This window comes from Rhinolophus ferrumequinum, chromosome X (assembly GCF_004115265.2).
Source record: "Rhinolophus ferrumequinum isolate MPI-CBG mRhiFer1 chromosome X, mRhiFer1_v1.p, whole genome shotgun sequence".
Taxonomy (NCBI): domain Eukaryota; kingdom Metazoa; phylum Chordata; class Mammalia; order Chiroptera; family Rhinolophidae; genus Rhinolophus; species Rhinolophus ferrumequinum.
In genome coordinates, this window is record NC_046284.1 from 91,474,047 (window position 1) to 91,490,014 (window position 15,968).

General features: G+C 40.5%; 1 protein-coding gene across 1 annotated transcript in view; it reads left to right on the plus strand.

The window, feature by feature from the left end:
• The first annotated feature begins 264 nt into the window (after positions 1-264).
• The window catches only part of LOC117017314 (uncharacterized), a 189,074-nt gene continuing 173,370 nt past the window's right edge, over positions 265-15,968 (plus strand). Inside the window, exon 1 of the mRNA XM_033097438.1 lies at positions 265-340. Within this exon, the coding sequence (XP_032953329.1) occupies positions 265-340 (76 nt within the window). The remainder of the gene's footprint in view (positions 341-15,968) is intronic.

Here is a 15,968-nt window from a genome sequence, read left to right on the forward strand (position 1 = left end):
TGAATAAGGAAAAGGCAAGTGAGATGTATGTATTACAATCTTAAATTTAATTTAGCTATGTGTGGTAGGCTAAATAAAGGTCCCAAAACATAGGTCCACATCCCAATCCCCAAAACCTGTCATTATTACCTCATATGGCAGACTTTGCAGATGTGACTAGGTTATAGATCTAAAAATGGGGAGATTATTCTGGATTATCCTCAAGTATCCTTATAAGAGAGACTCACAGGGAAACTTGACACACATTGAAAAGGAGACGGTATTATGACCAGAAAGGCAGATAATGGAGTGATGAGATCACAAGCCAAGGAACGCTGGCAGCCATCAGAAGCTAGAAGAGGTAAGGAATGAATTCTTCCCTAGAGTCCCAGAAGGAGCATGGCCCTGATGGCACCTTAATTTCAGACCAGTAAAACTGATATTGGACTTCTGGCCGACAGAAATGCGTGAGAATAGATTTCTATTGTTTTAAGCCACTAAGTTTGTGGTAATTTGTTACAGCATCCACAGGAAAATACTACACTACGTTTTTTTGTGTTTTTTTTAATTTATTGGGGTGACAATTGTTAGTAAAATTACATAGATTTCAGGTGTACAATTCTGTATTACATCATCAATAAATCCCACTGTGTGTTCACCACCCAGAGTCACTTCTCCTTCCATCACCATATATTTGATCTCCCTTACCCTCATCTCCCACCCCGCACACCACTTACCCTCTGGTAACCACTAAACTATTGTCTGTGATTATGAGTTTTTGTTTCTCATTTGTTTGTCTTGTTCTATTGTTGTTTTTGGTTTATATACCACATATCAGTGAAATCATATAGTTCTCTGCTTTTTCTGTCTGACTTATTTCGCTTAGCATTATACTCTCAGGATCCATCCATGTTGTCACAAGTGTTCCTATATCATCTTTTCTTACCGCCGATAGTATTCCATTGTGTATATACACCACAACTTCTTTATCCATTCATCTATCAAAGGACATTTTGGTTGTTTCCATGTCTTCGCTACCGTAAACAAAGCTGCAATGAACATTGGAGCACACGTGTCTTTATGGATAAATGTTTTCAGACTTTTTGGGTAGATACCCAGGAGAGGGATTGCTGGGTCATATGGTAATTCCATTCGTAGTATTTTGAGGAACCTCCACACTGACTTCCATAGCGACTGCACCAGTCTGCATTCCCACCAACAGTGTGTGAGGGTTCCTTTTCCTCCACAGCCTCTCCAACACTTGTCACTATTTGTCTTGTTGATGATAGCCATTCTGAATGGGGTGAGGTGATATCTCACTGTGGTTTTTATTTGCGTTTCTCTGATGATTAGTGACGTTGAGTATTTTTTCATAAGTCTATTTGCAATTTCTATGTCCTCTTTGGAGAAATGTCGCTTCAGGTCGTCTGCCCATTTTTTCAATTGGGTTCTTTGTTTTTGTTTTTTTTGTTGAGTTGCATGAGTTCCTTGCATATTTTGGATGTTAGCCCCTTATCAGAGGCACTGTTTGCAAAAATCTTCTCCCATTCAGTTGGTTGCCTCTTTATTTTATCGATGGTTTCTTTTGCTGTGCAGAAGCTTATACGTTTCATAGAGTCGCATTCATTTATTTTAGCTTTTACTTCCGTTGCTTTTGGAATCAAATTCATAAAATGCTCTTTGAACCCAAGGTCCATAAGTTTACTACCTATGTTTTCTTCCATGCAGTTTATTGTGTCAGGTCTTATGCTTAAGTCTTTGATTCATTTTTAATTAATTTTGCTACATGGTGACAGATAGCAATCCAGTTTCATTCTTTTGCACGTGGCTAACCAATTCTCCCAGCACCATTTATTGAAGAGGCTATCTTTTCTCCATTGTATGCTTTTTGCTTCTTTGTCAAAAATTATCTGTCCATATTTACGTGGTTTTATATCTGGATTCTCAATTCTATTCCATTGGTCTAAGTGTCTGTTTCTCTGCCAATACAATGCTGTTTTGATTATTGCAGCCCTGAAGTACAAGCTAAAGTCAGGGAGAGTGATACCTCCAGGACTGTTCTTTTTTCTTAAGATGGCTTTGGCTATTCGGATTCTTTTGTGGTTCTAAATAAATCTAATGATTTTTTGTTCTATTACTTTAAAAACTGCCATTGGGATTTTGATGGGGATTGCATTAAATCTGTATATTGCTTTAGGTAATATGGCCATTTTAACTATGTTGATTTTTCCTATCCATGAGCATGGAATGTCTTTCCATTTCTTTGTATCTTGCTCAATTTCTTTTAAAAAAGTCTTATACTTTTCAGCATATAGGTCTTTCACATCCTCGGTTAAGTTTATTCCTAGGTATTTTATTCTCTTTGTTGCAATTGCAAAATGAATTGTTTTTTGTATTTCTCTTTCTGATATTTCATTGCTAGTACATAGGAATGCAATGGACTTTTCTACGTTGATTTTGTAGCCAGAAATTTACTGCATTTGTTGATTGTTTCTAACAGCTTTTTGGGGGAGTCTTTAGGGTTTTCTATATATAGCATCATGCCGTCCGCAAAGAGTGACAATTTAATTTCTTCATTCCCAATTTGGATGCCTTTTGTTTCTTTCTCTAGCCTGATTGCTCTGGCAAGGTCTTCCAACACTATGTTGAAAATCAGAGGTCATAGGGGACAGCCCTGTCATGTTCCTGAACATAGAGCAAAGGGCTTCAGTTTTTTACCATTAATTATGAGATTAGCTGAGAGTTTGTCATATATGGCTTTTATTATGTTAAGGATTTTCTTTCTATACCTATTTTATTAAGTGTTTTAATCATAAATGGATTTTTTATCTTGTCAAATACTTATTCTACATCAATTGATATAATCATAGGATTTTTGTCCTTAATTTGTTTATGTGATATATCACCTTGATGGATTTGCAAAGGTTGAAACATCCTTGTGCCCCGGGGATGAACCCCACTTGGTCGTGATGGATAATCTTTTTAATGCATTGTTTTATTCGATTTGCTAGAATTTTGTTTAGGATTTTTGCATCTGCATTCATCAGAGATATTGGTCTGTAGTTACCTTTTTTTGTGTTGTCCTTACCGGGTTTTGGTATCACGGTAATGTTGGCCTCATAAAATGAGTTAGGGCATACTGTCTCTTCAATTTTCTGGAAGAGTCTGAGCAAGATTGGTAATCGATACTCTTTGAAGGTTTGGTCGAATTCACTAGTGAAGCCATCTGTTCCGAGCTTTTCCTTTTGGGAAGGTTTTGGATGACTGATTCTATTTCGTTACTGGTGATTGGTCTGTTTAGATTTTCCAGTTCTTCATGGTTCAGCCTAAGAATGCTACATGTTTCTAAGAACTTGTCCATTTCTTCTACGTTATTGACTTTGGTCTCATATAGTCCATCATAATATTCTTGGATGATCCTTTGTACTTCTGTGGTGTCCATGATAACTTCCCCTTTTTCATTTCGGATTTTGTTAATTAGTGTCTTCTCTCTTTTATCTTCGTGAGTGTAGCCAAGGGTTTGTCAATTTTGTTAATCTTTTCAAAGAACCAGATTTTTGTTACATCAATTTTTTGTATTGTCTTTTTGTTCTCTACTTCATTTATTCTGCTCTGATTTTCGTTATTTTCCTTCTTTTGCTAACCTTGAATTTCATTTGTTCTTCTTTTTCTAGTTCTTTATGGTGTAACATGAGGTTAATTTATTTCGGATTTTTCTTGTATCTTGTGATAGTCCTGTAATGATATAAATTTCCCTCTTAAAACTGCTTTCACTGCATCCCAAAAATTTTGGTAAGATGTATTTTCATTGTCATTTATTTCTATGTATCTTTTGATCTCTCCTCTAATTTCTTCTTTGACCCAGTCGTTCTTTAAAACTATGTTGTTTAATCTCCATGGATTTGTTTTTGTCCTGCTTTCTTTTTGCAGTTGATATCCAATTTCAAAGCCTTGTGATCAGAGAATATGCTTGGTATGATTTCAATCTTCTTAAATTTGCTGAGGCTGATTTTATGTCCCAATATATGGTCTATCTTTGAGAATGTTCCATGTATACTAGAAAAACATGTACAATCTGATGTTTTAGATGAAGTGCTCTATATATGTCAATTATGTCCATTTCATCTAATGTATCATTTAGGGCTGATATTACATTATTTATTTTCTGTTTGGATGATCTATCCATAGCTGTCAATGATGTATTTAAGTCCCCTAGTATAACTGTGTTTTGGTCAATTTCTCCCTTTAGTTGTGTTAGTAGTTCTTTGGTATATTTCAGTGCTCCCTGATTGGTGGCATAGATATTGATGATATCTTCTTGATGTATAGTCCCCTGTACCATTATGAAATGTCCATCTTTGTCTCTTGTTACCTTTTTCACCCTGAAGTCTGTTTCATCTGATAACATTATGGCTACACCTGATTTTCTGTGGATACCATTTGTGTGGAGTGTCAATTTCCACCCTTTCACTTTGAGTCTATGCTTGTCCTTGTAGCTGAGATGTGTCTCTTAGAGACAGCATGTGGTTGGGTTTAGTTTTTTTATACAATCTGCTACTCTATTCCTTTTTATTGGTGAATTCTGTCCATTTACTTTTAGAGTGATTATTGATATGTGAGGATTTCCTGTCATTCTATCTTTAGTTTTCTCTTAAGGCTGTGTCTCCATTGTTTCTTTGCCTTTTTGTTGTTGTGTATTATTTCTGTATGGTGGTAATCTATGATGTTTCCCTCTGTTTCTTCTTTTATTACAGTATGTATTTCAGTTTTGGTTTTATTTTGATGGGTTACCCTTAAGTTTACATAAAATAAAGTTTGATATTTATAGTATTCCATTTTCTTCAGCACGCTTACTTTCTCCATTCCCATATTCTGGTTTAGGCCTTTACTCTCCCCCTTTTATGTTTTGGTTGCCACAAATTGTCCCTGTTGATGGTGGTCGAACAGCCTCCTTTATTATTTCTTGTAGTGCAGGTAGTGTATCAGAAAATTTCCTCAGCTTTTGTATGTCTGGAAAGGTCTTTATTCTTCCTTCATATCTAAAGGATATCTTTGCTAGATATAGTATTCTTGGCTCATAATTTCTCTCTTTCAATAGTTTGAATATTTGGTTCCACTCACTCCTGGCTTGTAGAGATTCTGCTGAAAAATCTGATAATATTCCATTGGGCTTTCCTTTGTAGTTTACTGTCTTCTTTTCCCTGGCTGCTTTGAGGATTCTTTCTTTGTCATTGGTTTTAGACAGCTTCAATAAAATGTTTCTTGGAGAAGGCCTGTTGGGATTGAGATAATTAGGTGTTCTATTTTATTCTTGGATTCCAGGATCCAGTTCTGTCCACAAGTTTGGGAAGTTCTCATCGACAATTTGTTTGAATATGTTCTCTGTTCCCTTCTCTCTTTTTTCTCCCTCTGGTGTGCCCATTATTCTTATATTGCTCTTTTTGATGGAGTCAGAAAGTCCTTGTAGATTTCTTTCATTTCTTTTAAGTCTCAAGTCACTTTCTTCTTCTATCTGTGTACTTTCCAGGTTTCTATCTTCGATGTCACTGATTCTTTCCTCCATCTGGTCAACTCTACTACCTAAGCTGGCCATTTCATTCTTAATTTCTTTTATTGAGTTCTTAATCTCCAGAAATTCTATTTGGTTCTTTTTTAAAATTTCAATCTCTTTTGTAAAATGCTCCTGTTGTTCTTTGATTGTGTTTCTGAATTCATTAAACTGCCTTTCTGTGTTTTCTTGCATCTCGTTGAGTTTTTTTCAGAACTGCAATCTTGAATTCTGTCATTTAAGTCACATATTTCCATACATTTAAGTTCCTTTTCAGGAAACTTTTCACTTTCTTTCTCAGTTGTCTTGCTGCCTTGGTTATTTATGGCAATCACTGATTTATTATTTCTCTTCCTTGACATCTACAGGAGTGGCTTCTGCAACAAGTTGATAAGAAGAGGTCTGTCTTTTGTTTTCCAGTACTTGTTGGTAGAATGTTTTATTTTCTCTCCGACTGCAGTCTTTTGTTTCTCTCATACGGTAGTGCTGAGTTTTCCCTGCACTATTCCAGCTTCTCTCACAATGGGGGGATTCCCTGGAAGATGGGCTTGTCCTCTGTTAATAGTTTGCCTGGGTCACAGGGCGTAGTGTCCTTGTGGGTATGCAAAGAGCTTTTGAAGTTCCAATGTTTTTCATGTACCAGATTCAGGGCCTGTATTTTTCAGCAATTCTGTTTACTCCTGCAGTGATCTGGTCAGATAGGTGGGGCCAGGGGCAGGGTGAGATGTGAGAGGTGGCCCAGAGCAATGGCAGCGACCACCACCACAGCCGGTCCTGCTTTCACAGCTCCCTCCCCTTTGCCAGAACTAGTTGGGCTGCAAATCTGTGTCTGAGGACCACAGCTCTCAGAACAGCAAATATTCTGTTCTTTTGATCTGACACTGCTACTTTTCCGCTTCTAGTACCGGGCAGGTGGGGGCAGGGTGAGCTCTGGGAGGGTAGGTAGTAGACGGCTAGTCTCAGTGCCTAAGGCTTCAGTTCTCTGCGACAGTGAGGGCTTAAACCACCATTTTCTGCCTTCTTCCCTCAGTCTTTTCTCCGATGTCTCTGCCGTGAGCGTTGGGTTCAGCCGTGTTATATGCTGTCCCCTCAGCCCTGTGGGCCATAAACGGAGCCCGAGCAGTCCGAGTTCTTCCCTCTCCCACGGCTGCAGTAGTTCCGGGATCCAATAAGCTCGGAGCACTGAGCTAAGTCTGCGTCCTTTGCCCCACGCAGCTTCGTCTCCGCACTTCTCCCTTTCCTCTTCCCCCACTCGTGTGAATCGCTCACCTTTAGGTGAATTCAGTAGTGGGCCTCTTCGTCTTGCCTGTCTGCTGTGCAGGGGGTCCTTTGTGGAGTTATAGTTGTTCAATTAGTTGTAAATTCCAGGGGAGATTTATAGAGGTTCACCTCATGCCACCATTTTGATGAGGTCTCCTACACTATGTTTTTATGTGTTACATATATGCCAATTATTTGGAACCTCTGTGCATTTATCGACAATACAATTGTTAGATTACCATGTTAACCTTACAAGAGCCTTTTTTTAATTTATTTTTTATCAGTTTCAGTTGTACAAAGTAATGTAATAGTTAGACATTTAAACCCCTCATAAAGTGATAACCCACACCCAAACTACTTATATAGTAGTTTGATATCTTAGAAGACCCTCTGATATCTTATATCTATAAGACCCTCTGATATCTTATATAGCTGTTACAATATCATCGACTATCTTTCTTATATTGTACTCTACATCCCTTGACTATATATACCTATACATTTAGTTGACATACAATATTATGCTACTTCAGCTCTTCAGGTGTATAGCACATTGGTCAGGCATCTATGCAATCTATGACATGAACCCTCTGATAAGTCCAGTGCCCATCTGTCACCTTACATGATCTTTACAACATTGTTTATTATATTCTCCATACTGTATTAACTATCAATTTATATTTCTTAATACCTCCAACTTTTTCATCCTGCCCCCAACCCCATTCCCATCTATCACCCTGATAAACCTAGTACCTATCTGGCACCACATCTATTTAGTACAATATTATTTACTAAATTCCTATGCTACACCCTACATCCCCAATTTGTTATTAATCCCTTCCCCTTCCACCCAACCTTAACCCCTCTCCCATCTTAAAGAAGTCCTTCTAAGATTCTTTGTGATACTGGTGATGAACTCCTTCACCTTTTTCTTGTCTGGGAAGCTCCTTATCTGTCTTTCAATTCTGAATGACAACCTTGCTGCGTAGAGCAACGTTGGTTGTGTGTCATTGCTTTTCATCACTTGGAATATTTCTGCCACTCCCTTCTTGCCTGCAAAGTTTCTGTTGAGAAATCAGCTGACAGTCTTATGGGGGCTCCCTTGTAGGTAACTAACTGCTTTTCTCTTGTTGCTTTTAAGATTCTCTCTCTGTATTTAACGTTTGGCATTTTAATTATGATGTGTCTTGGTGTTGGCCTCTTTGGGTTTATCTTGTTGGGGACTCTCTGTGCTTCCGGGGCTTATATGTCCATTTCCTTTACCAGGTTAGGGAAGTTTTCGGTCATTATTTCTTCAAATAGGGTTTCAATTCCTTGTTCTCTCTCTTCTCCTTCTGGTACCCCTATAATGCAAATGTTGGTATGCTTGATATTGTCCTGGAGGCCCCTTAAACTCTCCTCAATTTTTTGGACTCTTTTTTCTTTTTGCTCTTCTGGTTGGGTGTTTTCTACTACCTTATCCTCTACATCACTGGTTGGATCCTCTGCTTCAGCTAATCTATTGTTGATTCCCTGTAATATATTCTTCATTTCCATTATTGTGTCCTTTATTTCTGACTGGTTCTTTTTTATGGTTTCCATCTCCATTTTTATGCTTCCTATCTCTCTGTTGAAGTTCTCCCTGAGATCATTGAGCATTCTCATAACCAGTGTTTGGAACTCTGTACCTGATAGATGTTTATCTCCATTTCACGTAGTTCTTTTTCTGGAGCTTTTTCTGTTCTTTTTTTGGGACATGTTTCCTTGTCTCCCCATTTTGGCTGCCTCACTGTGTTTGTTTCTACGCATTATGTAGGGTTGCTATGTCCTCTGGTCTTGGTAGAATGGCTTTATATAGTAGGTGTGCTGTGGGGGTCAATGGCACAGTCTTTCTGGTCACCTGAGCCACACACTCCAGGTGTGTCCCTTGTGTGAGTTGTATGTGTCTTCTTCTTGTAGTTGAGCCTTGGTTGATATTTTCACATCAATGGGAGAATCTGACCCTTGGGCTCACTTGTTGTGAGGACTGGCCTTGACTACAATGGAAGAGTTGTGCACGTGATGACCCTACAGAGCAGGATCTGCCTCAGCAGGACTCTGGTGCCTGCCCAATCCGCCCCTTGGGTGTGTTGTACTTGGAGGCAGATGGGTGGTTCTCCAGCTCATTTTGAAGCTGATCACTGGGGGCACTAGCCCCGGGACCACCTTGGAGGGGATCCGCTGTAGATATATTTCAGCCACAACTGGGGCTACCCAGCAGGAGCCAGAAAAAAATCTGCAGATGGTTGCTGCCTGTGTTGTGTTTGAAAGTGCCTTGAGAGTCAAAGCCACGAACCAAGGCTGGCTGCTGCTAGTGCCAGCTTAGGGCTGCTCAGCCAGAGGTACAGGACATGCTCAAGCCAGAAGTTGCTTGTCTGGGTTCCATGAACCTTTGAGAGACTATAGGAAAGTCTGCAGCTTGAGCCAAGGCAGGCAGTCTGAATGAAAAAGCCACTGAAAGCAGCTTGGGTGTGCCCAAAAGTTGGGAGGAGCCAGGTCTCAAATTGCCAGGGTGTGGCAAACTAACAGCAGAGACTCAGAAATGGCAGCCACCTGTGTTGGCACAGTGAGAAGGGGGAAGCCTCAACAAAGAAAGAATGGCCTCTGCTAGCACCCCCATCCAGGAGAAAGCCACCTCTTTAGCCCCCATTCCAAGCAGACAACACCATTTGTCCCTGTCACCTTTCCAGCTGCTGTTGCATCACTGGAGCTCAGAGTGAGTGATTCCATTGGTGGGTAAATCCACGCACAGTCCCTTTAAGAGGAGTGCCTGGGAGTGCAGCTGCATTCAGTCCCACTCAGTCAAAATCTCCGCTGGTTTTCACAACCAAAAATTATGGGGACTTCTCTCCCAGGAACTGGAACCCTGGGCTGGGGTGGGGCTGGGATCTCTCACTGCTTTGGGGAACCCCCACAGCCAAAATAACCCTCCCAATCTTTAATAGTCACACATGGGTGTGGGACCAGCCTGTTCCACATTTCTGACCTTCCTACCAGTCTTACGGTGGCTTCTTCTGCAACTCCTTAGTTGGAAGTCTTCAGTTCAGCTTGATTTTAGGCAATTCTCAATAACAGTTGCTTTTTTAGATAAGTTGAAATGTCAATGTGGTTGTGAGAGAAGGTAAACACAGCGTTTACCTACTGCACCATCTTGGTTGTCTCTCCCCCATTATAAGAGCCTTATTAACCTATGTATATTGAATTATGATGTGCAGTGGAGATTTGAAGGACTTTTTCTTTTTTCTAGCAAGAGAAAAGTCAAAATCACTTTAGTATCACCAAAGGTGGTGTCTTCCCCTTAAGAGGTGTCCAGAAGCTCAGAGACCAGAGAAAAATGGGTATTACTATCCAACTTTCAGGCTATGGATTCCCCAGGGAACAAAGTGGAATCATAGTACAGGCCTCATTAGGTAGTTGATTTCTAAAGCAGTTATGACCCTCTAGGGGCCAATTGGAACCTTGTGGAGGGTAGGAATATGAACACGTGTAAAGTGTGAACAACCATTATAGGGTGCATTTGATTGGCTTCTCATTGTGATAATGGCACGGTGCCCCCAGAAAGACCCATGACATATATTTCTAGAATCTGGTCATCATGGTCTCATTGCATAAGTGAACAAGCATCCCCTATAGATTGTGTAGGATAAGTGTTCAACAACATATTATGACTTCTAGAAGCACATGTGGTAGTAGACTAATCAGGCCCAGCTCTCTACCCACTTGGGTATGAAAGCCAGGCTGACTCCCATTTGTCCTGTGTAAGCCCTTGCATTACCAGAGTATTTGGGTGGGTTGGGAGGAGGGAGATGAAGAAAAGAGACTTGAGAGTGAGAGAGAGAAAATGAACTTCCAAGGAACGCGGTTATGAGCAGTTAAACAGAAATATACAAAAGATATGTCCATATTTATTGCATGTTTGTATAGTATATCATGTGTTACAACTACCGACAGAATCAATGAATTCCATTGGTTAACAGTTGTTGAAATAGTATAATATTAGGGGAAAAATCATTTTAATTGCCAGGAAGATCCCAGGAAACATATTTCTTTAGTAATAGAATAGGGAAAGGGGGCGACTTTTCATACCAGCATTAACAGTAATATTTTGATAACACTTACCAGTCTCATAAAATTTATATGTGCCTCTCTAGATTACTCATTGCCTCCCTGGGTAAGGGGTTCCAGGCATTTTTGTCATCTATTTGTAAGTACAAATCATCTGAAAAGCAAGGGGTGATGAATTGGGAACTTTCTGTAAAGCTAACCCTGAATTTTCTGCCCAGCCAACTTGCTAACAACAGTTGGTGGGAACATGGAAGGAAGTTGCTCAGCATCCTTACATTTGGCAATTCTTTACTCCTCTACAGATGTTCCTCATTCTCTGTGCGACCAGTTCAGGCATGTTTATTCCATAAGTGTTGAACAAGACAGAGCCTAACAGAGAAAACTGAACCTATGAGAGGTAGGATGTGAAGGAGTATGTGGTGTGCATAACATAGACAGTTTTCAGTAAGGTCCAGATACAATTATTAACAACATCAAGAGTAAGCTCTTTTCCAAAGGAACCCTAAGAATCATAGAGTAGCCAGTCAGGTTCCTGCCTTTATAAGAAAATATGTTAATAATAAAATAGCAAGGAGCTCATAAACATCAATTCTTCCTTACACTGCATATCAGCAATTCATGCATAACAAGTTTACAGAATTAATCAAATGTGTTTGCCTAAGGTCATCTTGGTTCTCTTTTATTGTATTCACTTTTGTTGGTTTTTAACCTGACCTTACTGTAAAAAAATTTAACCCATCTTTGAATATTAATACAAATTCGATAGAGGGCTAAAGCTAGATAAACCATGAACAGGGAAGCTGTAATCCTGAATAGTATATAAACTAAAATATAAACATTATAACTCAAAAAGCAATTAGCTCAAAGGAGAGGTGGTTCTGAGAAGCTTGGGTTCTCATTTGCAAATCAAGAGAATACCCATACTACAACAGAAAAAGCCAGAGGAAACTCTTGGAACCCACGCTTTATCAGGATCTGGGAAGTCCAATCCTACAGATGTGGACATCTCCATCCATGTGAATAACCCTAGTCCTCATGGGATAACAAGGCTAGTCTGGGTTTAGCTGCTGTGGAATGGTTCAGGCTGGATTTACTGTGGGAATGGAAAAGTTTCCAATTATGAATATGGTCACTACAGACAAATTTTGTCACAAGCAACCAGAAGGTAAGATCTCTATTGTGAGCCAAGAAGTTCTGACATCTAGAGAGGCTGAAAAAAATCCTCATTTTGAGAACCATATTGCAGATAACTATGAGGCTACCTAAGCCTACCCCAATTCTAAATTTGACAATGTAAATAAGCCCCTTTATTTGGAAGGAAACTTCATACTATTTAAGTCTCTTTGCCTTTGAGTTCATGATTGAGGGGTATAAAAGAGCCACATCTTTTTATTATCCATAGGGTTTTCTTGACCTAAGAGTAAGTCCCTCTCTACCTAGGACTCTTAGAAGTTGTGATTTGCAAGATTGGTGTGTGGGTTTTGTTAAACATTATGGGGTTAAGTGGCTCTTGAGTGGATGGAGGTTCCTCAAAGTCTCTTCAATCAGAAATCCTCACCTTTTCTCATATATGCCTCCAAGAGTTGTAGACCTTAGCGGGTTCCAAAAAAAAAAAAGCCACTAAAATGCATCAGAAGTCAGAGAAGTGGGATTGTGGGGTCATCGAGGACAAAAGGGGAATAAAAACACAGGAGCGAGTGGTGGTGAAATCATACCAAGAAATTGCTAAAGCCAGATCCACACAACCAGAAGATGTCAGGTTACCTGGGAACTTGAAGGGAACATAGGACTTAGCTCATGTAAGAGCTGTCAGCTGAAGGAAACATCACAGATCAGTAGTAACATGGTAAATCATCATCATCATCACTTTCATAATATTATGTCTCAAGCACTGTTCTAAGTACTTTACACATATTGATTCATTTAATTCTTACAAGATGCCTATAAAGTAAATCCTAGTATTATTCCCATTTCACAAATGAGGAAACTGAGCTAAGAAGTGGTTAAATAAATCACTCAGTTGGTAAATGTTTACATGTACATTTTATTAAATACTCAACAAATGGCTGTTGAAGTACCACAGCACTGGGGCATGAAAAGGAGTGGGGATGTAGGCTATATAGTTTAATTAACAGCGTCCTTCTAAAAGGAAAAAGGGTTTTTTTCTTATCAAGATTACTGACTATATTGAAACCTAAGGTATCCACAGTGTCTGAGCATTCCATTTGTCTAGTAGCTATTCAGTCAACAAGTATTTGATTATTTACAATGAAAAAACATTATGGTGAACCTCAAGACATTATACCCTGATACAAACAGATGACCATAATTGTCTATCTCTGTCTGAGGGATCATGAAAATAGTCACGACTAGTTTCAAAGCCAAGAGATTATAGAGTCTGGCTATTATAAAGAGCAAGAATTGCCCCTGAACTTCTAATGGAAACATTAACGATGTCCTCAGATTATTTCAAGCATTCACTTATTTGGTTCTTAAACTCAATTTTATAAGAGCATGTAACTAATAAAAACTGTATCCTAGCATAAAAGCCTAGCATTGACGGGGCTCATAAGTTTGAGAGTAACAGTTACTTTGGGATTTATGAATTGATGACACTGTTTTTTTTTTTTTTTTAATTCATATTGAAATTAAAGACATTAAAATTTTGAGCAGGTCAACAAAAAATCATGTAGAAAAATATCTGGGACTAACGTCATCAAAATGGCGACGTGAGGTGAGCCTCTGGAAATCTCCCCTGGAATTTAAAACAAATTTAATAACTATAACTCCACAAAGGACTCCCTGCACAGCAGACAGGCAAAACGGAGAGGCTCACTACTGAATTCACCTAAAGGTGGGCAAATTGCTCGAACAGGGGAGGAGGGATGGGAGAAGTGCGGTGATGGGGCTACATGGGAGGAGGATGCAGACCTAGCTCAGTGCTTCGAGCTTCCTGCAACCTGGAGCTACCAAAGCTATGGGAGAGGGAAGAACTTGGACTGCTAGGGCTACAATTATAGCCCACAGGGCTGAGGGGACAGCATATAACTCGGCTGAACCCAACACTCACAGCAGAGACTTTGGAGCAAAGACTGAGGGAAGAAGACTGAAAACAGTGGTTTAAGCCCTCACTGCCGAGCAGAGAATGGAAGCCATAGGCACTGAGACTAGCCAACCCCTCACTACTGTACCAGACCTCACCCCACCCCCACATGCCCAGTGCTACAAGCGTAACAGTGGCAAGTGTCAGATCAAAAGAACAGAATATTTGCAGTTCTGAGAACTGTGGTCCATAGACACAGATTTCCAGCCCAAATAGTTCTGGCAAAGGGGATGGACCTGTGGAAGCAGGACTGACTGTGGTGGTGGTAGACGCCATTGCTCTGGGCCACCTCTCACAATCCACCCTGCCCCTGTCCCTAACTATCTGGGCGGATCCCAGCAGGAATAACCAGAACTGCTGAAAAACATTGGCTCTGAATCTGGTGCAGGAAGAGCTTTGGAACTTCAAAAGCTCTCTGCATACCCATGGGGACGCAGTGCACTATGACCCAGGCGAACTGTTCACAGAGGAGAAGCCCGCCTTCCAGGTAATCTCCCCCTTGTGTGAGAAGCTGGAATAGTGCAGACAAAACATAAAACTACAGTGTGAGAGAGAGAAAAAGGCTGAAGTCAGAGAGAAAATAAAACATTCTACCAACAGGTACTGGAAAGCAAAAGAAAGATCTCTTCCTATCAACCTGTTGCAGAACCCACACTTCTAGATGTCAACGAAGAGAAATAATAAATCATTAATTGCCATTAATAACGAAGGCAGAAAAAATGGCAGCATGAGATGAGCCTCTGTAAAGCAACCCTGGAATTTACAACTAATCGAACAACAAAAACACCACAAAGCACTCCCTGCACAGCAGACAGGCAAAACGAAGAGGCCCACTACTGAAATCACCTAAAGGTGGGCGAATCACGCGAGCAGGGGAGGAGGGAAGGGAGAAGTGTGGAGACGGAGCCGCACTTGCGGGTGCAGGACGCAGGCCTAGCTCAGTGCTCCGAGCTCGCTGCATCCCGGACCCCACAGCTGCAGGAGAGGAAAGAACTCAGACTGCTAGGGCTCTGCTTATGGCCCACAGGGCTGAGGGGGCAGCATATAACACCGCTGAACCCAACACTCACGGCAGAGACCTCGGAGCAAAGACTGAGGGAAGAAGGCTGAAAACGGTGGTTTAAGCGCTCACTGTCGAGCAGAGAACGGAAGCCGTAGGCACTGAGACTAGCCGCCCCCTCCCGACCCTCCCAGAACTCACCCCGCCCCCAAACGGCCGGTCCTAGAAGTGAAACAGTAGCAGTGTCAGATCAAAAGAACAGAATATTTGCTGTTCTGAGAACTGTGGACCACAGACACAGATTTGCAGCAAAACTAGTTCCGGCAGAGGGGAGGGAGCTGTGGAAGCAGGACCAGCTGGGCTAGAGGTCACCTCCATTGCTCTGGGCAAACTCTCACAACTCACCCCGCCCATGACCCCACCTATCTGGGCGGATCCCTGCAGGAGTAAAGAGAACTACTGAAACATACGAGCTCTAAATCTGGTGCACGAAGAACTTTGGGACTTCAAAAGCTCTCCGCATACCCACAAGGAAACTGCGCCCTGTGTCTCAAGCAAACTATCAAGAGAGGAGAAGCTGGCCGCCCAGGGAATCCCCCCCATTGTGTGAGAAGCTGGAATAGTGTAGAGAAAACATAGCAATACCATGTGAGAGAAATAAAAGGTTTAAGTAAGAGAGAGAAAATAAAACATTCTACCAACAAGTACTGGAAAACAAAAGAAAGACCTCTTCCTATCAACCTTTTGCAGAATCCACTCCTTTAGATGTCTAGGAAGAGAAATAATAAATCAGTAATTGCCAAGAATAACCAAGGCAACAACATAGCTCAGAAAGAAAGTGAAAAGTCTCCAGAAAAGGAATTTAACTGTATGGAAATATGTGACTCAAATGACAGAGAATTCAATATTGCAGTTCTGAAAAAACTCAACGAGATGCAAGAAAACACAGAAAGGCAGTTTAATAAACTCAGAAACACAATCAAAAAACAACATAA